General features: G+C 38.5%; 1 protein-coding gene across 1 annotated transcript in view; it reads left to right on the top strand.

The window, feature by feature from the left end:
- Positions 1-24,407, top strand: part of LOC149815080 (peptide deformylase 1A, chloroplastic-like) — a 34,064-nt gene extending 9,657 nt beyond the window's left edge. The window contains exons 2-4 of the mRNA XM_089988919.1: positions 22,989-23,078; positions 23,169-23,236; positions 24,090-24,407. Of these exons, the coding sequence (XP_089845045.1) occupies positions 22,989-23,078; positions 23,169-23,236; positions 24,090-24,330 (399 nt within the window). The 3' untranslated portion in view covers positions 24,331-24,407. The remainder of the gene's footprint in view (positions 1-22,988; positions 23,079-23,168; positions 23,237-24,089) is intronic.
- Positions 24,408-25,198: the final 791 nt, after the last annotated feature.

The following is a 25,198-nucleotide window of genomic DNA, read 5'->3' as shown; positions in this document are numbered from 1 at the left end:
TGTCTCATATATGCTTCCTTTTGATACATGTTTTTTGCCGTGCAGTTTCTGGTTCTATGATTTTAGATGACTCAAATATATTCTTTTTCTTGATGGATCTAATTTTAGTGATTGAAAAGAAACTGTCTTTTTTACATTAGGGTATATGGATTTGACCTTCAGAATGGATGAGCCTACTGCCCTGACAGATCAAAGCACTTCTAAACAAAAGACTGCTTTTGAGAAGTGAGAGCACTCGAATAGAGTTAGTATGTTACTTTTGCAATCTAAGGTGACAAAGAATATTCGCAGTGCTATCCCGCAATGCAGGACAGTAAAGAAATTCCTGAGTGTCATTGAGGCACAGTTTGTCAATTCCAATAAGGCCAAGGCCAATACCTTAATGTCAAAACTTATATCTATGAAATATTCTATAGGAGATAATATTCGCCAACACATTTTGAAAATGAGGAACATTACACTTCAGCTGAATGACATGAAGCTTATCATTTCTGACACATTCCTAGTATATTTGATTCTAGCGTCCTTACTTTTGGAGTATGAACCTTTCTAAATCTCTTACAACACACATAATGATGAATGGACATTCATTGAACTTATGTACAAGTGTGTTGAAGAAAAAGAGAGATTGAAAGAAGAGAATGTGTAAAGTGCACATATGGCTTCTCATGGATCCAAGGTAGGACCAAAGAAGAATGCATTTAAAAAAAATGTTAAGAAAAAGTCAGCAGGAGATAAGTCATCTCAAGGCAAGCAACTCGATTTTGCTCCCATAAAGTGCTTCTTTTGCAAGAAGAAGGGACATAGAAAGATAGATTCTATAAAGTAGAAAAAATGGTTAGAAAAGAAAGGTAATTTGTCATTTGTTTCTCATGAATGTAACTTATTAGAAATTCTTGAAAATAGCTAGTAGATTGACTCTGGTGCTACTGTTTATATTTCCAAATGTCTGCAGCTGTTTCTAAACAGAAGGGAATCAACAATGCATGAGAAGAACATTTATTCGGGGAACAAGATGCGTTCGCATGTGAAAGGTGTTGGGACCTGCAAGATCACTTTAGATACAGGTGTAGATTTAGATCTTCATGATGTCTTTTATGTTTCATCATATAGTAGAAACTTAATTTCAATTTCAATAATGAATAAATTTGGATATTGCTTTAAATTTGAAAATTTCAAGTTATTCATTTATAGAAATTCTATTGAAATTGGTTCTGCATTAGTTTATGATGGTTTGTATAAATTAAACGTGAAAATCTAAACTGAAGAGTCTCTGACTTCTGAATACGCATTGTTTGAGAATAAACATAGCATGATAAATGATAAATCCTATATGCTTTGACATCGAAGGTTGAGTCATATCTCTGAAAAAGATAATAAAGAGACTTGTAAATGAAGGGATCTTGAAATCTCTATATTTTACCGACAATGACCCGTGTGTTGATTGCATAAAGGCTAAGCATACAAACACATATAAAGAGGGTGCCAAACGTAGTAGTGAGATATTGAAGATAGTTTGTACGGATGTATGCGGACCTTTTACCCTCTGTTATACAGCCGAAAGATATTTTGTCACCTTTATTGATGACTTTTCTCGGTATATGTATCTCTACTTGATTTATGAAAAATCTGATGTTTTTCAAATATTTAAAGAATTTAAGAAAGAAGTAGAAAAACAAACTGATAAAGTTATTAAGATAGTCAGATCTGATAGAGGTGGCGAATATTATGATAGGTTTACTGAGATGAGGCAAAGAGAATAACCATTAGCGCGATTTCTAAAATAGGAAAGCATTGTGCCTCAGTATACCATGTTTGATAGTGCTTACCAAAATGGTATAGCTAAAAGAAGAAATCGTACGCTTAAAGAAATGATGAGGGCCATGTTTAATTATTCAACACTTCTCATCAAGTTGTGGGGTGAAGCCTTAAGGACTGCTGTGCATATTTTGAATAAGGTTCCTACGAAATCTGTACCTAAAACTCCCTACGAGTTGTGGACAGGTAGGAAACCATCACTGTTTTATATGCACATATGGATATGTCCTTCAGATGCTAAGTTGTATAACCCTCATATTAAAGTCTTTGATCTAAGAACAACCAGTGGATATTTCATTGGTTATCCAAAGAGATCAAAATGATACAAATTTTATTGTCTATCTCATTCACCACAGATTGTTGAAACGGATAAGGCAAAATTCTTCGAAGATGGTTCAGTCAGATTAAGTGCACTTCAAAACCTTGGTTTTGAGGAAGTACAAGATTCAGTTTCACTACCTGTTAAGGAGAACACCGAGAGATACCATATTGTTATTCCTAATAATGATGTGGTTGATCACCCGGTTGTTGATGTACAAATCCAAAATGAACCTATTATGAACAATATAGAAAAGCACGAACATGATGAACGTGTTTAATTTGAACCTGAAGAATGACTTGTTTGGAGATCCACAAGACTTAGAAAATCTGCCATACATCCTGATTATGTGGTGTACCTTTAGGAGCCTAATGATTTCATAGATATAGATGATGACCTGTTGACTTTTATAGAAGCTGTTGAAAGCAAACAATCTTCGCATTGGATAAAAGTCATGAAAGAAGAGTTGAACTCTATGGCTAAGAATCAAGTGTTGGATCTTGTCGAGTTACCTAAAGAAGTAAAACCCATAAGGTGTAAATGAGTCTTTAAGACCAAAAGGGACTCTAAAGGTGACATAGAGACATAAGGCAAGATTGATTGCTAAAAGATTCACCCAGATAGAAAGCATTGACTATAATAAGACATTCTCTCATGTCTCAACTAAGGAGTCAATGAAGATAATTTTAGCCTTCATAGCTCATTATAACTTAGAGCTACATCAGATGGATGTAAAAAAGTGTTCCTCGACGAAAATTTGAATGAAAAGGTATATATGGATCAACCTCTTGGTTTCTCTGAAGATGATCGTTTGGTTTGCAAACATAACAAATCAATATATGGACTTAAACAAGCTTCCCGACAGTGGTATATTAAATTTTACTAAGTCATTGTGACTTTCGGGTTTACAGAAAACATTATTGATGAATGTATATACCTTAAAAAAAGTGTGAGTAAGTTCATTATATTGATGTTGTATGTGGATGACATTTTGCTGGCAACGAATGATATAAAGTTACTTATAGAGACAAAACAGTTTCTTGCATCACATTTTGATATGAAAGATATGGGTGAGGCTACTTATGTACTTGGCATAGAGATCCGCCGAGACAGAGCAAAAGGCTTTCTAGGCCTCTCCCAAAGATCCTACATAAATAGGGTATTAAAGCGATATGTGATGGAGAATTATTCTCCTAATACAACACCCATATAAAAAGGTGACAAATTGAGCTTAAAGGATTATCCACAGGACGATATTGACAAAGCACAGATGAGTGCTTATCCATATGCATCAGTTGTTGGCAGCTTGTAATACACACATATTTGTTCGCGTCCAGATATCTCTTTCGCAATAGGAGTGCTTGGTAGATTTTAGTCTAATCCAGGCATATCCCATTGAAAGGCTGCTAAGAAAGTCTTGCGATATTTGCAAGGAACAAAAGACTATATGTTGTCGTATCATAAGGTTAATCACCTCGAGGTCATTGGCTGCTCAGATGCGGACTTAGGAGGATGCCTTGATAGTAGAAAGTTTACTACTGAGTATGTTTTCTTACTTGCTGGGGGCGTGATCTCTTGGAAGAGTGGGAAGACCACTGTTGCTCACACCATGGAGGCAGAATTTATAGCATTATACGAGACTACTTTGCAGGCTATATGGTTGAAGTACTTCACATCACAATTAAAGGTGATTGATTTCATTGAGAAGCCACTAAAGGTCTACTATGATAATGAAGTTGCAGTGTCCTTTTCGAGCAACAACAAAAGTACTACGTCATGTAAGCATATGAAGCTAAAATACTTTATTATTAAAGAAAGGACAAAGAATTATCTAGTACAAATTGTTAATATTGGTATAAAAAAGATGATTGCTAATCTTCTTACTAAAAGGCTAGCACTGGGATTGTATTCCGAGCATCTATTGAGGATGGGCTTGTTAAACTCTTTTTAATATATGCATATGAATAAAGTGATCACATACAGTTTATTGATTCTCATTATGGTTGTTTGTTGTTAATCTCATAAGGATCATAAATTCAACTAAGGATATGTAGAATAGATTTGTAAAGGCCAATCTATTCATTAAATCATTCTCATAAAGTTTTCTGGTTAAGAGTTTATCGTTGGGACAAGTGGGAGAATGTTGGAGTAACCTACATTGTGTGGTAGTTACCCACGTTCGGGACTCCTAAAAAAGATGTCATTTCCAATAAACACTAAAGATTAGAGGGAACAATTATCTTAACTGTTCCCTAACTAAGGCTATAAAATCGGGTATCGAGAAACCCGTATCAAGAGAAACATCAAGAAAAAGATTAAGCAAGAAATTATCTTTTTCCGAGTTTTTCAAAAGAGGAAAAGGGATCCTACTCACCGATTGTTGAAGGTGCCTGCGCTCATTGGAGGGCTGCAGTCAAACTGAGGAGTGAAACTTTCCACGTTTCTTCTACTATGCGAAACAACATCAACCACTGCTGGACGGAAATGGCCGCTCCAGGTATGCCATCGCCTTTCTGTTGCGCAGGTCCAACATTTGTTTGGACTTGCAGGTATCAAGTGAAAGGCTTGAGCAAGCGAAGTTGTCTTATTAAAAGGCATGAGCTCATAAGAGTAATTGTCACACGACTAAAATTTTCAACTCTACCTCCAACTCATGAACGCGACTAGTCTCTTTGAGAAAAAAAATTTAGTCGTGTGACAAGTGGTATCAGAGCCAGGTTGTTCAACAATGTCTGTTGCTGAAACTCGTGAACGTCGGACTCGTTTGGAGGAGTTGGTGGGAACTCAGACTACTCAACTTGTTGAGTTAGGCACTCGGGTGGAGGTGCTGGAAGGACGCCTAGTCGGCCTTGGTGAAAGGATCGACAAACTCCCGAACGATGGTCGAGAAGAACTTGTTGTTGCAATGATGGACTTGCAGGTTGAGCTCTCGGGAATCCGTCTGTAGCTGAGAAACCCCGTGTCAAAGTGCCGGAACTAAAAGGCTTCATCGGCGCTCGAAGCTCCAAAGACTTGGAGAACTTCCTTTGGGACATGGAGCAGTTCTTCAAAGCTGCCCACACCAAGGAAGAGGAGCAAGTCACGATGGCAAGCATGTACCTGACCGGTGACGCCAAGCTGTGGTGGCGAACCAAACTGGAAGACGACGCCAATGCTCAACGGTCGACCATAGACACTTGGGAGGAAATGAAGGAGTTGAAGGCGCAATTCCTTCCTTTCAACGTCGCATGGCTGGCCCGCGAAGCACTTACTGTGCGAGAATATGTCAAGTCCTTCTCTGCTCTGCTGCTTGACGTGAAGAACATGTCTGAGGAAGACAAACTCTTCAATTTTATGAGCGGCCTGGCCCCTTGGGCTCAGACCGAACTGAGGTGCCTGGAAGTTAAAGACTTGCCTTCGACCTTGGCTATGGCCGACCGGTTGGTAGATTTCAAAGCCCAGCCATCCAGAGACTCGGCCAAGCCTCGACCCAAGACATGCAAGTTTGGGAAGAAGTCTGGGAAGACTAAGGTGAAAGAACGGACGAAGGTCGAAACGACTAAGTCCTCCACTTACTCAGGATGCTTCATCTGCAAAGGATCCCATCGAGCAAAGGACTGCCCGCAGAGAAAGTCCATGAACTCTGTCATGGTGCTAGAGACGGCCGAAGTAGAGGCAAAGACGACAGAACCTACCCAACTCAATCCCTTGTAGATTGTGAGTGCCTTCCAACAGAAAACAGTAAAGGAGGCACTCCTAAGCCCTGGGCTGATGTATGTGTTTGCTACCATAAACGGATGCTACGTTTATGCGATGGTGGATACTGGCACCACTCGTAACTTCGTGGCGGCCAGACTTATGGGGAAACTTGGACTCAAGTTGAGCGAAAGCCATTGTCAAGTGAAGGCCATTAACGCATCGCCGTCCGACGTCAATGGAGAAGCGCAAATGGTGCCTGTCAAGGTGGGATCTTAGAGATGGATTGCAACTTCGAGATGGACTTCGGCGCGGCGAGGAGACTTACTTAGCTACCTTAAGGGATCTTTAAAGTGAAGCCTGCGCCGAACCTGTGCCTTCGACAGTGCAGGAACTGTTGGAGGAGTTCGCGGACGTGCTCCCGCCTTCAATGCTGAAGGAACTGCCTCCTCGAAGCGACGTGGACCACACCATTGAGTTGGTGCCCGACGCTCAACCGCCGGCCCAGGCCCCTTACCGGATGGCACCCCCAGAGTTGGCCGAACTACGACGTCAACTGGATGAGTTGCTGCAGGCCGACTACATCCAACCATCGAAAGCCCCTGTCCTGTTCTAGAAGAAGAAGGATGGGTCAATGCGCCTTTGTGTGGACTATAGGGCATTAAACAAGCTAACCATCCAGAATAGGTACCCACTGTTTCGAATTGAAGATTTGTTCGATTGGCTTGGAACCGCTAAGTTTTTTACCAAACTTGACTTGCGGTCTGGTTATTACCAAGTGCGCATCGCGGCATGCGATGAGCCTAAAACAACTTATATAACTCGATATGGCTTGTACGAGTTCTGTGTCATGCCGTTTGGGCTAACCAATGCCCCGACAACCTTTTTCAACTTAATGTGTAATGTCTTTCGTCCGTATCTTGATGACTTTGTAGTTGTTTATCTTGATGACATAGTCATCTTTAGCCAAAGTGTGGGTGAACACGCCCAACACTTAAGGTTGGTCCTTGGGAAGTTAAGGGAAAACAGACTCTACTTGAAGCCTGAGAAATGTATATTTGCACAACAAAAGTGCCTTTCTTAGGACACTATGTTGGGGATGGGAGCATTGAGATGGATCCTCGCAAAATCAAGGCCATAGAGGAGTGGCTAGTCCCTGTCAAGGTTGCCGAGCTACGGTCTTTCCTTGGCCTAGCAAACTACTACAGAAGATTCGTGAAGGCGTATTCACAGATAGTGGCGCCTTTGACTGATCTTTTAAAGAAAGATCGCCCATGGAGATGGACCGACCGCTGGGACCTTGCCTTCGGTAAAAATGAGGTTGTTTTGACCGAGGAACTGGTGCTAAAACTGCCTGACTTCTCCAAACCCTTTGAGGTGGAGACTGATGCATCAGATGTTGCCTTGGGAGGAGTCCTTTTGCACGAAGGGCATCCTGTTGCCTTTGAGAGTCACAAGTTTAATGAGATTGAGCGAAGATACACCGTCCACGAAAAGGAGATGATCGTCGTGGTCCACTGCCTTCGGCTTTGGCGGCACTACCTGTTGGGGAGTCCCTTTGTTATTCGCATTGACAATGTGGCCAATAGTTACTTTCAAACTCAGAAGCGCATCACACCGAAGCAGGCTCGATGACAGGACTTCTTGGCAGAGTTTGAGTTTCAGATTGTGCATCGGTCGGGCAAGACTAACTCGGTCGCAAATGCACTTAGCCGGATGCCCCAAGTGATGGCTGCGATGCAAGTGCGGGGTGACTTGCTGTAAAAAATTCGGGACATGGCGGAGAAAGACCCAACAACCGCGCCGTTGCTGCAAATGATCGAGGAAGGAACATGTCGTTGGTTCATGACTCAGGAGGGAGTCATCTATGACAAAAGCAACTAGGTGTATGTACCAGCGACTGGTGGCTTGAGGAAGGAACTCCTGGGGGAGTACCATGATGCAGAATGGGCTGGACACCCGGGCCAAGACCGCACGCTGGCTTTGATGGAGCGTGGGTTCTACTAGCCAAAGATGGAGGAGGACACTCGGCACTATGTTCGGACTTGCCTTGTTTGTCAGCAAGACAAGGTGGACAGGCAGAAACCTGGCAGCTTGTTGGACCCGATGCCGATTCCGGAGCGCCCATGGCAGATCGTCTCCATGGACTTCATCACATGCTTGCCGAAGGTAGACGACAATGCCTCAATCTTGGTAATTGTTGACAGATTTTCCAAGTATGGCACCTTTGTTCCAGCCCCTAAGGGTTGTTCGGCCGAGGAAACGACGAAGCTTTTCATGTCCAATGTGGTGAAACTTTGGGGAATGTCGTTGAACATAGTCAGTGATCGAGACACGCGATTTACTGGCCGGTTTTGGACTTGTTTTTTTGAGTTGCTTGGCACGAAGTTGAAGCTTTCGACCAACAACCACCCTCAAAGTGATGGCCAAACTGAGAGGGTTAACTCAATCTTGTAGGAATATCTGCGCCACTATGTGTCTGCTAACCAACAGAATTGGGTGAGTTTACTTGATGTAGCCCAATTCTGCTACAACCTGCAAAGGAGCAGTTCGACAGGTAGGAGCCCCTTTGAGTTGGCCACAGGCCAACAACCCCTTATACCGCCGGATTTGGCCCTTTCAGTGCAGGTTAGGTGCCCGGCTGCCGTCAAAGTAGCGCGAGACAGGCAAGAACAATTGGATGAGGCCCGTGACTACTTGTCCAAAGCGGTGCGCAGGATGAAGAAAAATGCAGACAAGCACAAGCGGCCCTTGGAATTTCAAGTCGGAGACCAAGTTATGTTGAAACTTATTCCGCAGATTTGGAAGAAAATCAGCAGCAAGACGGTGCATCGAGGACTTGTTGCCCGTTATGATGGACCCTTTACAGTGATTCAGAGGTTCGGGAACATGGCCTATCGTCTAGCCTTACCGACGCGCATCAAGTCCCACCCTGTTTTCCATGTAAGCTTCCTTAAGCCTTACTTGGAGGATGAGCTAGACCTAAGCAGAGACCGTCCGGTCCGGGCTCCGCCAAGTGTTTCGAAGTAGTTCAAAAGACAAGTTGACAAAATTGTGGACCATCGGCTGAAGGGCCACAGTAAGTCAGGTCACTTTCGCGAATTTCTGGTTCAGTGGAGAGGCTTGCCAAAAAGTGAGCGAAGTTGGGAGCGAGATTGTACTTTATGGCAATTTGAAAAGGAGGTGAACGAATACCTTGCTGCCGCGACTGGGACGTCCGGCTCCGCTGGTGGGGGAGGCTTGTAACACTGGAATTTATGGCTAGCCAGGAGTTTTGGTGCTCCTCCTGGATTCGGCCCAACAGATCCTAAAGTACCTATATAGGGGACCAAGTGAAGACTTGGCCCCGGGCTGGCCGATGGCGGGGTGGCCATGGGCAGCCTAAGGCATGGCCGGCAGAAAGGGACTACTGGCGGCACCAAGTTCTAAGGACAGAATGACTAAGTACTTGGCCAAAGAAGGACTTGCACTCGGATGGACACTTGGGCTCAAGGCTGCAATAGGCGAGGGCCAACATAAGTCGGCATGAGCAAGCGAAGTGGGCGGCCAGAAGCAAGGAAGACTAAGGCAAAGTCACTTGGCCATAGGCAAGGTTCTGGGCCGTCGGCCAAGTGTTGTGTAGCCCTGAGGGCGCGTAGCTGAAGCAGGCCGAAGCACTTGGCTGGCAGTAGGCCGGCCGCGTGGGCCACAACTCCGAAATGCTCGGGGTTGAGGCACGGCTGCTCAGACAAGGGGCCGAAGTCTGTAGAAGCGCGTGAGACAGGTGGAGCCAAGGCTGCCGTGCCACATTGGGAACAGTTGCCATCATGCAAGACGGTTGCGGCTAAGTGGCACCTGAAAACCACGACCGTGGCCGAGAAAGATGGAAGTGGCCTTCGACCACTAAGGCGCAAGGGGCAGCATTGAAAGATGCGGGACGTGGGGGACAGGTGACGGCCGAAGGGTTCAGCTACTCACTCGGCAGCGTGGAAGCAGTTACTTGTAAAAGGCTATATAAATTGTAGGCACTGAAGGTGCCAGGGGGGGAGAGAAAAAAAATTTAGTTGTGTGACAAATTACTCTAATGAGCTCATGTCTTTTACTAAGACAACTCATCTCTATTTTATGTGAAGATATGCTTCTGTTGTCATCTAGGTTGGAGGTAGAGTTGTTTGCACAATGACAATTTCAATAGACTTTATTAAACAGTAGCAGGGAGTTTTTTTCCTCCCCTTTTTTGTTATAATTAATGCCTCAGATAGTTTTTAATTGTAATCACTACTAAGGGATCACTTTGTGTGAGGCACTTTATACTGGAAGAAGATATTGTTTTCGACCATCTCACTTCACTTTCTTCATGTGCTTCTCTAGCCTCAGAGGATGTGTTTCTTATAATGGTGCTCATCATGTGTTCTGATCCTTGCCATTTAGACAGTCTGCTGCAGGTTCCTTTACCTCCAGTTATGACTATGATCACCTGGAATTACAGTTAGGCTCAGAGCTTATCTTTGTGCATGTGAGCTGTTTACTTGATTATGGATGTCGTTTCTCTCAGAAGTACAGCTCATAGTGTTCCTGAAACTTATCTTCAGAACATGATGCGATCCATTTGGATTATCCAATGTTACAGATCGTATGCGGCACTGTTAGAACATCTTTTATAAACATCCACTCAAAGAAAAAATGTCTTTTATAAACCAATTCTATGGAATTGGTTGGTTGCGTCCATGAACTGTCCTCCAGTGTCACTCATGTTGACATGGTACACAGACACTAAGGTTGATAAGCTTGCTGATTCTTTTGTTGGTTTGTCACATATTCATTATTCTGTTCTTTTTTAGAGCAATGGCACAACTATTGTGAATAGGGCCAAAAATGAAAACAACATCATGGTGCTACCATGTGTGTAGAGTCAGGGGTTTGCACGAAACCATTGGACCTTTTTTCCCAAGAGAACTGTTCAGTCATGTGATCATTTTCCCTTTTATTTATAGTAGCAGTATGTTAAGATATTAATGTATTTTTGTGTTGTTTATATATATTTATATATATACATATGTATATATATTGCATAATATGCACATTGTATATTATATAATATTCTTTCTTTGTATTTTTTTGTTTTTTATTTTTTTTATTTGAACTAGCTGTTGAGAACTAACCCTTAGCCCTTAGGCATCCCTAACGGCTAGTTTGACTAGTTGTTGAGGATGCCTAACGGCTAGTTTTGTTCTCTCTTTTGACCTCTCCTCTTGTGTATATATATAGGTGCCTTACCCATTTGTAAGTGATGCATTTTTTAAGTGCATTTCATTAATAATATTATTTTTTTAAGTGTTGTTCTCTTTCTCTTTCTCTCTTGTGCCTTATTGCATTTGTGTATTGCCCTTAATGGCTTATGATTCTTGCCCTTTGTGGTGTGTATTTGGCCTTGGTGCCGTTTGTAATACCTTGTATTTGTTTGTAGCATAGAAGTCAAAATAAGAGGTTCATTTGTATCCATTTTTTATGTAGTTTGTTAGAGTAAGGGGGTCGACCCCTATATTCATTGTAATCTGTAAAACCCTCCCTCATTCATTTCTCAATGAAGCTTTTATTCTAGTTTTCCCTTCTTGTTCCTCTCTCATCTTTTTCTTTTTGAGGATTCATCTCTTTGAATATGGTACATTTTTTAAGAAGTCTAGGAATCTCACCGATTCCTAGTTTTTCTGATGCCTAGCCCAACTAGGCACCTAGTCGGCGCTTTTGACCACATAGATTGTATCTTGCTTGAATTGTTCCTAAATTTTCTAAAATTTTAAAAGTATTGCTTAAAGTTATTTTTTGATACTTGCTTTTAAAAATGTTTAGTTTATATATAGTACATTTATGTTTTGTTGGCGTGCTTAACCATCCTCTCTCCATATATATATATATATATATATATATATTATAATATTATATCCATCTACTTTAACTTGTGTTGTTGTTCAAAATATATTTTTTGAAACTATATACAATCTATAGATATTCTTAACTTTTATCGTGTTAAAACTCTTTTTCGTTTAAAACTATTTAGTTAGGATATTTTTCTTTGTGTAGTTGAAACCTTTGGTTTTTGTTCTCTCCGCAGGTTTTTAAAGATGAGATGGGTTGAGAATTTAATAGCTTTGATGCATCATATCATGAAGATGAAGATAACTGATGAAGGCATTTGGTGACGATCACCAATGAAGACATTTGTAGACTTGTATTTACAAACTTTCTGGTTATCACACTGTGTAAGTTTGAGGAGTGTTAAGTTGTACATGTAACTATATATGTTTAGCTATATATACATATAAATATGTATATATGTATATATATTTTAAATGGTTGTAATAGGTAATACCCATTAGGAGTATTTTTGTCATTTCACATTTATATAATAGGTTGTGTCCATTAGGGGCACATCAGTCCTTTTGTATTTTTTTAGTTTTTTCTTTTTTTTAATTCCCTTTTAATGTAGGGGTTTTATGGTCGAATGGCTATAAAGTCATTCGACTCCCCAATGGTTATAAATATAGCGAGCTCCCAACGACTATATGGGCTCCCTTGGTCCCTTTTGAGATGTATAAAAAGGGCATCTTGTTCCTATTTTTGTTAATGCTTTCCTAAGCATTCTAACTCAATAAAGATTTATTATTTTTATGTTTTGTGTTCTTTTGTGTATGCCCATTGATGGCTCTTGTGATTTTATCTATTTGTCATTGATTGGTTTGTGTATTGTCCCTCTGTGGACTTGTATTTGTGCACTCTCTTTTGATCATTATATGCCCTTGGTGGCTCTTTTGTACTTCTCTTGCTTTCATTATGCTTCTCTCATCTTTTTCTTTTTGAGGATTCATCTCTTTGAATAGTAAAAACCAAAGAAGATAGAACCTTAGAAAGATATAAAGTTAGATTAGTGGCTAAGGAATATTTTTAAGAGTATGGTTTTGATTATAAAGAAATTTTTTCTCCTATTGCTCGGATGACTAGTGTTAGGGTTCTTATTGCTATAACTTCCATTAGAAAATGACTAGTGTTAGGCTCTTTATGTTTTTAAACAAGTTCTTAAAGCTTGGTGTGATAGATTCAGTAAAGTTATGACAAGTTTATGATATAATTCTTGTTTTACTGACATTGTTCTTTTTGTTATAGAAGTATGTTTTGATATTGTCATTTTACTTCTTTATGTTGATGATATGCTCATCATTGAAAATGACAAAAAGGAGTAGAATAAATGAAAATTATTCTTAAGAAACATTTTGATATGTTTGACTTTGGTTATTTGAGATATTTTTTAGGTATAGAGGTAGCATACTCCCCACGAGGAGATCTCTTGTCACAAATAAAGCGTGTTGTTGATATTATAGCCCGGTCTGACCTCTTCGATGAGAAGAAAGTTGACACACTTGAAGTTGTCAATAATAAGATGAGACTAGAAGATGGCTAGAGACATTTAATTGGATTTCTAACATATGTTTCTATCACTCGTCTAGATATGGCATATGTAGTGTATACAACAAGTCACTTTCAACATGCTCTTACCTCTATTCACATGAGTGTTGTCTTAAGAATTGTCAGATACATCAAGAACATTATCTCTAAAGGGTTTTTCTCATTTTTTTTCTTTTTAGATTTAATTGCATATATTGATACTGATTGGGGAGAAAATCATAATGATAGAGTTTCAACTATTGGTTTTCGTGTGTTTTTAGGAGACTTATTTTGTGGAGGTGCAAAATGCAAAAAAAAGGTATCTCTATCATCTACCGAAGTTGTGTATCGTGCCTTGGTGACTACTGAAATTGTATGGCTGATGAGTTTGCTTAAGGACATAGGAGTTAGCATCTCAAATTCATCAAAGATGTGTTGTGATAACAAGAGTGCTATCTATATTGCTAGCAATCATACATTCCATGAGTGTACAAAGCACATAGAGATGGACTGTCACTATGTTAAAGATGAATATATTAAAAGAATAATAGAGCTTCCCTATGTGTCCTTCGAATGTCAGCTTGTCAAATTTTTCACCAAAGCATTGCCTTCATCTCATTTTATTTTCCTTCTTGACAAACTATCGGTGATCACACTGTAAGTTTGAGGGAGAGTGTTAAGATATTAATGTATTATCGTGTTGTTTATATATATTTATATACGTATGTATATAAATTCTATATATATGTATGTTGTATAATATACACATTGTATATTATATAATATTCTTTCTCTGTCAACAACAACAACAACAACTACTCCTTCATCCCAAAACAATTGGGGTCGGCGATATGTGAAATGAAATGGGGATCTTCGAAACACGAGCTTTGATTAACAAGAGCAAGTGTCAAGAATGACACTAAAGCATAACCCTTAAAAAGGGTATAACTGGAAACAAAATAAAAATAAAAATGTATTCTTTATTGATATGAAAAACCAATTGCTTAAGAAGCATTGGAGTAAAATACAAGAGGGGCTGCACCCCTTTATATACACAGCTGAAAGAGGACTCAATAGAGCTGTTGGGCACAGTCCAACAGCTCTATTTAGAGCTGTTGGAATGTGTCAGTCCAACAGCTCTATTGCTAGTCAAGTCTGGACAGGACTTGACTAGCAACAGTCATTCTAGTTCAAACTGAACTAGATGACATAAAGACAAAAAATAAAAATAAAGGAAAAAAAATACAGAAAAGAAAGAAATTAAAAATGTATTTATATATATATATATAATAATATAATATTATTATATATACATATATGTACAGTTTTACATTTTAACACTCCCCCTCAAACTTACGGTACAATGAGCGAAAGTTTGTCTAAGAGAAAGTGAAATCGGGGAGCAGTGAGAGGCTTTGTAAAGAGGTCTGCTAACTGATATTCTGAAGTGACATATGGCAGATCAATTATCCCGTGTAGATATTCCTCTCTGACGTAGTGACAATCCATTTCGATGTGTTTGGTGCGTTCGTGGAATGTTCTGTTACTGGCAATGTAGATCGCACTTTTGTTGTCACAACACATTTGTGAAACCTTTGTTGCTTCAACTCCCATGTCAGCAAGCAGTCGTCGGAGCCAAACTACTTCCATGGTCGTGGTTGCCATGGCTCTGTATTCAGCTTCGGTGGATGAGAGAGATACCTTCTGCTGCTTTTTACACCTCCACGAGATTAATGATTCCCCTAAAAAGACACAAAAGCCAGTGGTTGAGTGTCTGTTATTGGGATCACCTCCCCAATCAGCATCAGTATATGCAATTAAATCAAGAGAAGAGGAGGAAGATAAGAAAAGTCCTCGTGAAATAGAGGACTTGATGTATCTGATAATACGCATGACTGCTCCCATATGAACAGAAGTAGGAGCATGTTGAAATTGACTTGCTGTATGAACAGCATGTGCTATATCTGGTCTGGTAATGGATAGATAGGAAAGTGCCCCGACAAGCTGTCTGTAAGGAGTAGGGTCTGCAAGAAGTTCTCCATCATCAATCTTTATTTTAACATTAACAACTTCTGGAGTGTCAACTTTCTTATCATCAGTAATACCAGACCTGAAAACAATATCAAAACAAATTTAGTCTGAGATAATAAATATCCTCTAGGAGAATAAGCAACTTCAATGCCTAAAAAATATCTCAACAAGCCCAAATCAGTCATTTCAAAATGAGATTTAAGAAGTGTTTTGATTGTTTCAACTCCCTGTTTATCGCTTCCGGTGATGATCATATCATCCACATAGAGAAGAAGCACAATGATCCCTGCATCAGAATTCTTAATAAACAAAGCAGTGTCAGTTAAACAGAATTGAAAACCAATATCAATCATAACACGACTAAACCTATCATACCAAGCTTTTGGTGCTTGTTTAAGTCCATAAAGAGCTTTTTCTAAGCGAAGGACTTTACCCTTAGGAATACTTAGACCAGGAGGGGGTTCCATATATACTTCTTCAACTAGCTTTCCATTTAAAAAAGCATTTTTGACATCCATTTGAAAAATAGACCATTTTTTGATAGAAGCTAAGGCAATTAAGGTTCGGACAGTAGTCATACGAGCCACCGGAGCAAAGGTTTCTTCATAATCAATCCCATATTCTTGGGCATAACCTTTGGCTACTAAACGGGCTTTATATCTTTCAAGAGTACCATCACTCTTGGTTTTAATTTTATAAACCCATCGACATCCTATAGTTTTCTTCCCTGGAGGAAGATCTTGAATATTCCATGTAGAAGCCTTTTCAAGTGCATCTAATTCAACTTTCATGGCTTCTATCCATTTGATATCATTTTTTGCTTGAAAATATGTGGATGGTTCTTCATATGAGTGAATTAATGCAATAACTGCCCTATATGTGGGTGAGAAAGACTCGTATGATACAAACTTTTCTGGAGGCCTCGAGATTCGGGATGATTGTCTAGTTGGAATGTTAGAATATTTCTCAAGTGCACATGGAGTATTAGACTCTTGTCGCCTGGAATATTGAATACTAGTATCTCTATGAACTTCTTCATTTTCAACATTAAGATCAATAATTCTTGGATCATCATCAAAGTTACAATCAAGGTCATATTCATCAGATGTTGATGTTAGATCTAGCAAAAAGGAGTACTCAGTGACGTCTTTTAATTTTCTAAAATCAAAGAAGCTCTCCTTTTCAAGAAAGGAAACATTTCTAGACACATATAGTTTATTATTTTTGAAGTCAAAACATCTATAACCTTTCTGGTTTTCAGCATATCCTAAAAAGGCACAGGGAATCGCACGAGGGGAAAGTTTATCATTTTTGTCAGTAAATATGAAACATTTGCACCCAAATATTCTTAATCTAGAGTAGTCTGGAGAAATGTTCATAAGTTTTTCAATGGGAGTGATATTTTGTAACGAAGAAGATGGCATCCTATTAATGAGATAGGTGGCAGTTAAGGCAGCTTCTGCCCAAAAGTCTTTAGGGACTTGATTTGCTATTAATAAAGTTCTAGTGGTTTCTATAATATGGCGATGTTTTCGTTCTGCCAGTCCATTTTGTTGAGGTGTATAAGGACAAGATCTTTGATGTGTGATGCCATGCAATTTAAGATAATTTTGAAAATCTGTGGATAAAAACTCTCCCCCTGAATCTGTGCGAAAAATAGTAATATCATTTTGAAATTTGTTTTTAACCATATTATGAAAAGTTTGAAAGTATGAAAATACTTCAGACTTATGTTTGAGAAAGTACATCCACGTATGTCGGGAGAAATCATCGACAAAAATAACATAGTAAACAAATCCTCCTTTAGAAATTACTGGTGCAGGACCCCAAACATCCGAGTGTATTAATTCAAGTGGTCTTGAAGAGAAAAAGGTTCTGTTCTGAAATGGTAATCTTTTCATTTTGCCGAGAATACAATCTTTACAATCAAATGATTCAGAGTTACAAAATTTCCCTAGATTTGGAAAATGTTGGATTTTAGCTATATGTGGGTGACCAAGTCTCTTATGCCACAGTTCCAACTCTATTTTTTGAATATTATAACAAAAAGCTTTCTTCGGCATTTCCAAAAAATCCATGTAATAGAGTCCTCCTTCTCTATGGCCTTCCCCAATCAACTTGCCTGACTGGCGATCCTGTACCCAACAACCATGAGAAGAAAAAGAAATATTACACCCATAATCAGAAATTTGAGATACAGATAAAAGATTTAAATTTAATTTGGGAACATGTCTAATTTCTGGAATAAAAAAATTTTTTGTTTTATAAATTTTTTCAAAATCTCCTATTCCTTCTATTTCAAGAGAAGTCCCATCAGCAGTAAAGACCTTTGACACACTTGTTTTATTTTTAACACATTTGGATAGACTTTGATTATTTGGGGTCATATGAAAAGATGCACCAGAGTCAAGAAGCCAAGAAATTTTACCTAAATCAGAAAAAGATGAGGCTGCTGCGCCGGTTGAAGCTTCAGATGAGGAAGAGGCACCTTTGATGAGAGGCTGAAGGATCTCCATTAGTTGGGCCAGGGAAACTGGTGCATCCTGATCTTTAGGCTCCGATCCAGCAATTGCAACTCTTTTTTCTCTCAGCTCCTTAAGTTTGGGACATTGTGGCCTGTAGTGTCCCGGTTCATGACAGTGATGACAAATAACTTTCTTCTTATCATAGTCACCATTTTGTCGGTTAAAGTGAGGAGGCCTATATGATCGAACATGATTCCCTGGTCTAGACACGGCTAAAACGGAATCATCTTCAATTTTTAAAGAACCTTTCCGGAGACGATTTTCTTCCATTGTTAACTCTTCAATAGTTTCAACAATAGAAGGAATTTTTCCCCGGTGAAGTAGGGCCGATTTAGTGGTTTCAAATTCCGGCCTTAATCCAGTGATAAACTGGTAAAAATGTTCAACATCGAGTTGTTTCTGACGAAGCTCGATGTCTTCGGCACAATGCCACTTTGGTTCTAAAAGGGAAAGTTCTTCCCAAAGTTCGGACAACCCATTGTAATATTCACGAATAGTTTTGTCTCCTTGTGTCATCATTCGAACTTTTTCTTGGAGGTTGCACACGTGTGCAATATCTTTAAGGGAATACATATTCTTAAGGTATTCCCATGCCTTATCGGCATGATCAAATTTGGCAAGACTTGAGCATTTTTTAATGTCAACGCTATTGATAAGCCATGACATTATCTTCGCATGAGATATTCTCCATTCTTTCCATTTCTTCTCGTATGAGGCAATAGCCTTGATTTTCTCTTCTTCCGATAGAGGGACGTCTTTATCTCCCTCCTTTTTAGTAAGAGATAGCTTAGGTTCCGAATCGGAACCATCCACAATCCCCCATAAGCCTTTTCCCCATATATGGTGCTTCATGATTGAAGCCCATGTTACATAGTTCGTATCGCTTAGTTTCATAGGCATGATGGTGACTTTATCATTGTCATCCATCGATTACAAGGAAAGAAAGAATAGGGATAGAAGAGAAACAAGAAGGAAAATGAGAAAGAAAGAAAAAAAAACAACAATACAACAAGATGTGAAATCTTCTCCAATGAAGTGATAAAACACTTCTCTTCAAGTGGCGAACACTTTTGCAAACGGGCACGAAAACCGAGGCAGCTTTTCCTCAAGATTTAGTACTTCCGCGGCTCTGATACCATGAAATGAAATGGGGATCTTCGAAACACGAGCTTTGATTAACAAGAGCAAGTGTCAAGAATGACACTAAAGCATAACCCTTAAAAAGGGTATAACTGGAAACAAAATAAAAATAAAAATGTATTCTTTATTGATATGAAAAACCAATTGCTTAAGAAGCATTGGAGTAAAATACAAGAGGGGCTGCACCCCTTTATATACACAGCTGAAAGAGGACTCAATAGAGCTGTTGGGCACAGTCCAACAGCTCTATTTAGAGCTGTTGATGGACTGTGTCAGTCCAACAGCTCTATTGTTAGTCAAGTCTGGACAGGACTTGACTAGCAACAGTCATTTTAGTTCAAACTGAACTAGATGACATAAAGACAAAAAATAAAAATAAAGGAAAAAAAATACAGAAAAGAAAGAAATTAAAAATGTATTTATATATATATATATATAATAATATAATATTATTATATATACATATATGTACAGTTTTACATTTTAACAATATGAACCAAAAAAGAAAATCATTCTGGGTCTTCCACATGAATCCTTCTCCTCCAATCATTTCTATCCAATGCCATGTCCTCGGTGAGGCTCAAAGCATTCATATCCTTTCCTATCATCTCCATCCAAGTCTTCCTAGGCCTACCCCGACCTCTTTTAACTAATATATTTTCCCATTTCTCCATCCTTCTAACTGGAGCATCATTAGGCCTTCGCCGAATATGTACAAACCACCGTAAACGATTCTCTCTCATCTTATTTTCAATGGATGCAACGTCTACCTTCTTACATATCTCCTCGTTTCGAATCTTATCTTTTATTGTATTTTCACACATCCATCTAAGCATACGCATCTCAGCTACACTCATTTTTTGAATATGATGTCTCTTGGCAGCCCAACATTCCGTACCATATAGCAAAGCGGGCCTAATAGTTGTCCTATAAAACTTTTCCTTCAACCGCAATGGCATTCTACGATCGCACAACATTCCAGTTGCACTTTTTCATTTCATCCACCCAACCTTTATCCTATGATTTACATCTCCATCAATTTCTCCATACTTTTGAATGATGGATCCCAAATATTTGAAACAATCATCCACCGGTATTTCTTGCTCACCAAGCTTCACTACACTCCCATCACTACTTCGTTGCTTACTAAACCGACATTCCATATATTCTGTCTTACTCTTACTCAACTTAAAACCTCTTGCTTCCAATGTCTGTCTCCATAATTCTAACTTAGCATTAACCCCAGCTCTAGACTCATCAATCAAAACAATATCATCAACAAACAACATACACCACGGCACATTTTCTTGAATTGATCTCGTAAGCTCATCCATCACTATAGCAAATAGGAAATGTCTTAAAGCAGATCCTTGATGTAACCCAACCATTATAGGAAAATTGGTTGTCACCCCTCCACAAGTGCGGACATTGGTTACTACTCCTTCATACATATCTTTAATTATACTAATGTACTTGAGAGAAACACCTTTCTTCATCATTGTCCACCAGAGAACGTCCCTAGGTACTCTATCGTATGCCTTCTCCAAATCAATAAAAACCATATGCAAATCTTTGTTCCTTTCTCTATATCTCTCAATAAGGTATCTAAGAAGATGTATAGCTTCCATAGTTGATCTTCTAGGCATAAAACCAAATTGATTCTCCGATATCATGACAACCTTCTTCAACCTAGACTCAATCACCTTCTCCCAAAGTTTCATAGTATGACTCATGAATTTTATACCACGATAGTTTGTGCAATCTTGTATATCACCCTTATTCTTATGTAGAGGCACCGAAGTACTCTTCCTCCACTCATTAGGCATCTTATTTGTCCGCCAAATCTTGTTAAAAAGATTTGTCAACCATTTTAAACCCTTCTCTCCCAAGCATTTCCAAGCCTGTTCTTTCTCTGTGTATTTTTTTATTTTTTATTTTTTATTTGAATTAGTTGTTGAGAACTAGCCATTAGGCTAACAGCTAGTTAGCTGTTGTTTTGTTCTCTCTTTTGACCTCTCCTCTTGTGGATGTATATATGGGTGCCTTACCCATTTGTAAGCTATGCATTTTTTAAGTGCATTTCATTGATAATATTATTATTTTTAAAGTGTTGCTCTCTCTCTTTTTCTCGTGTCTTTGTGCATTTGTGTATTGCCCTTTGCGGTGTGTATTTGGCGTTGGTGACTTTTGTAATACCTTGTATTTGTTTGTTTGATATTTCGTTACACTGTAAAACTTTAAAGTGCAGTTATCACATGTATTTTACAGCAGTCAAGGTACACTGATGGAAATAACGAAATGTTTGGATGCATGCAAAGGGAGTGTTGCTGAAAGTTTAAAACTGTTGATTCACATTATTTTAGTCTATTATTTGTAAGACTTGTAATGGACTTGCCAAATATTCTGATGTAACAAGAAAAGCTAATGTTGCTGCTGCGATTATTAGGAGGCCGCTGCCCATGAGTATCTGTTCAAATTGGGTCATGTTATGGGACATTCTCAGATACAAGATGCCCCTTGGATGTCTGTTATCTTTTGATAGTGCATCCTCCAATTAAATTTGGATGTTTGGCCAGCGATGGAAAAACTTTTTACTTGTTTAGTGCAGAACACTGTTGGGAGCCCTTGTGGTTAATTGACTGCATCTGATTTAAGGAACTAATCTCTGTGGCATGAGTTCTAGGCTGCAGGATAAGCTATTAAAAATGATTTTCAGGTCTGAAGACCAGGAGATGTAGAAGTGCCTACCAAAGCTAGTGACATGCCACTGATCTATTTTCCATTTTTTTGGGCTCTATGTGCAGATATATGCACCACAATGGATTCCCCGACTAGATAATAGAGAGCTGCTTTGGCTTGTGTAGAACCCTATTACTTTTCATAGGTTGGGTGGAGAGAGGTTAAGTCAGTCATCTTTTTCATATTTGATGGAACTGAATCTCCAGCACATCATGGTGTGCCCTGTGGATGCACAACTAGTATATGATATCCAATAATCATTCTGAATTGGGCCAATTGGTAGTTTTCATAATGTTGGTGCCATATATGTATTTGATTGTTTTCAATGGGCTGATCAATTTTTTGTAACAGGATGACATAATGTTGGTGCTGTTTGTGAGATGCATATGGTTATTTTCAGTCTAAAATATGATTTTTTGTAAATAGAACGAGCTCATGTGCTGTTCCCTTTAAGAGAGCTTATTCTTTTGCAAAATCGACAATTTGGTCAAAATGAGGTTGTCTTAGGACTTTCATCCAACCCATGGTTGCATGTTTTTTTTTCAATTTATTATAGTTATGTGCACCTTCTTTGGAACCAATTTTGTTATTTTAGGTGATCTATAAATACTGGTATTCTGCAGGAAAGAATTTGACTGTCTTACTATTGCTGGAATAAGGCCTAGCAAGATAATGCTGCTGCTAAAAGTACTAATGGGATTTGAGTTGCTTCTTATCCATGACCTAGCAAGAGAATGATGCTATTAAAACTACTAATGGGGTTTGACTTGCTTCTTCTGCATGCCCATGGACTTGATGATCCTCCTTCTCCATAGGGATCAGTAGAATGATAAGCATAAGCATGTTCAAATCCATAATACTATTAAGGTTTGTTAGAACCATGCGAAAAGAACTTTTTTCCATGTGTGACTTTGTTATGCAAAGGATACCCTGTACAAAGACAAGATTTTCATCTTATTCATGATCATTGTATGAGAGCTTAATTTGAGATGTATATTTTTTTAAAAGACAATTCTAATTTGTGTAAGAAGCAAATGTAGATTTTTTTTGAGAGAGAAGGAAGCAAATGTAGATATAAATGCAAAAGAAAATCACCTGGCATTTTATGTTCTGAATGTCATGCAAAAGCTGGAGTTTGGATGTCCGTATCCTTGTTTTGTTTACTCTTATCTTTGCATTTTTTTTTGTTCAGGGGTCTCTCGGATTTTTTCCCAATAAAGTTGAAAAGTTATTTGTTTCATCTTCCCTGCCATATGACAGTGAAACATGTGTTTACTGCTTCAAGATGCAAGAAACAATTCAATTTAAATCCTTCTGTGCAGATTATAGTCTTGGAAGATACAGAAACATATATCAGTTATGCTCCGAAAGAGGAAACTAAAGGCCAGGCCAGAAAACCCTTTGAACTTCTGGTAAAGGTTACAGAAGGATGCTTGCTTGCCTGCCTTCCATTGTTCATTGCATGAGTTCCTTTCTGATCATTTATTTTCATTCTTTGGAAGGTTATCATCAACCCAAAACTTACAAAAAAAGGTGACAGAACTGCCTTCTTTTTTGAAGGATGTTTGAGGTAAGGAAAATATTGCAGTTTGTGTGCCTTCTGTGCTGCTAATGTTGTTAATATGTCCTCTTTTTTTTTACATCAAGGCTATCTGATCTTGCTGTTTTCTAGTTGCCTAAGCAATCCTGTCAGTAATTGAATTATCAACTATCTGGACTGACCAACATTTGCCTACTTGAGTTACTTTGGATTGGAAAGTTTTGATCACAAACCTACTTGTTGCCTCAGTCAGACTTTGTACAACACTCTTTGAGGTTACTAGACAAGTTTACATGATTTTCTCATTTATGCATTAAATTTATTTTTGTCAAACACACTTGTCCTTTGCCTTTTGTAGAACCCACTGGTTGATGTGGTACATTTATTGAAAGTTAGTAAATAGCTTTCCCTGAATATACCATTTTTTGAAATTTAAACTCTATAATCAACCGAGAAAACAATGATGTTGAAAACAGTATCAAATTATGGAGTTCGGTTAGTTACATCGGGAATCTTGTATACCAGCAATTGCTTTAGCTGTATATTTCCTATATGATCTTAATTGTTCGAGGTTACAACCCCATGGGGGTCTTCAAACCTGTGACCTCTTCCATAAGATGATAACATCCAGCCTTTGCATTGTTTCCCAAATATGCATGGATATGTTTCAAAGCTTTTCCCTTTTTCTTTTTATTCCCTTCAAGAGCAAAGTTTTGCCTGTTTTAGCATTCAAAAATTGTGTATTCCTTCTGTACAAAGTTTTTGCCTGTTTTAGCATGTGTGCTTGTTTACATGTGTGTGTTTGTTGCCTGCGTGTATGCGCGCACACACTGTTGTTTGTTTTACTGTTCTAGATAATAGTATCTCATCTTGTATTGCACAGTGTTGATGGATTTAGAGCACTTGTTGAGCGTCACCTTGAGGTTGAAGTAACAGGATTTGGGCGGGACGGTTTGCCGATTAAAGTGGAAGCTTTTGGCTGGAAGGCTCGCATATTACAACATGAGTGTGATCATCTTGAGGGTACTATTTATGTAGATAAAATAGTTCCAAGGACCTTCAGAACCATTGAAAATTTGGATTTACCCTTGCCAACTGGATGCCCCAAACTTGGTGTGCGCTAATTTTATCTTCAAAGAGCAAACATGCATATAATGTTATAATTTCTTTAGAATATCATTGAATTCCTTTCGCTGGCCAATGCATCAAATTAGAAGTATTCTTAACTGTTTTGAGAAAAATCCTTGCACAATACAGGAGACCTGATTTTGTGATTCATCTGTTAGTTGTTGACTTGTTTCCTCCTTTTGCTAGGAATTCTATTCATGCATTTGCATGCATATTGCTAATGATAGATTAAGGAAATGATAGATGACCACCTAAAAAACAATTGGCTGGAAAGCTTGCATTTCCTGAAAAGAAAATCGATCATCTTGATGGTACTTTGTGTAGACAAAATGAACTTCCAGAGTTAATATACAGTTGAAAAGTTTGTATTTGCTCTTCCTGATAGATTGGGCTAATGATACTATATTTTCTAACAATTGTAATTAATTTTCTGCCTAGCCCCAGCTTGCCTTTAAAAAAAATGTAATTAATTTTCTTTTATTATTTTCACTTATCAGTCTCTAAATTAGAATGAATTGCTTTGAGGAAGGTTCTTGCACAATAGTGGTGTGCAATTTTTTGGTCTTAACTTGGTGGCTGTGTTTCTTTTCATGATATTTCGATTTTACGGGGTGAAACTATGAAGAAAGATACACACTCGATATGCGACAACTTCGTACAATTTTTTTAGAAAATGGAACATGTTTTTTTTTTAATCAATAAAGAACCCATTTTGATATTGTAATATAAAAAATTGCATTTTTATTGAAATATAATTAAGCTTTTTAAAAACTATTTAAAATATTAAAATAATGTCCATACGTATCCGGATCATGTTTGTAATATCTCGTATTTTGGTACTTAGTCATTTTATAATTTTGACGA

The sequence above is a fragment of the Nuphar pumila genome, chromosome 15 (genome assembly GCF_984573655.1).
Source record: "Nuphar pumila chromosome 15, dmNupPumi1.hap1.1, whole genome shotgun sequence".
In the NCBI taxonomy this organism is placed as follows: domain Eukaryota; kingdom Viridiplantae; phylum Streptophyta; class Magnoliopsida; order Nymphaeales; family Nymphaeaceae; genus Nuphar; species Nuphar pumila.
The sequence above is the reverse complement of the archived record's forward strand: the minus strand, read 5'-3'. Positions and strand labels throughout refer to the sequence as shown.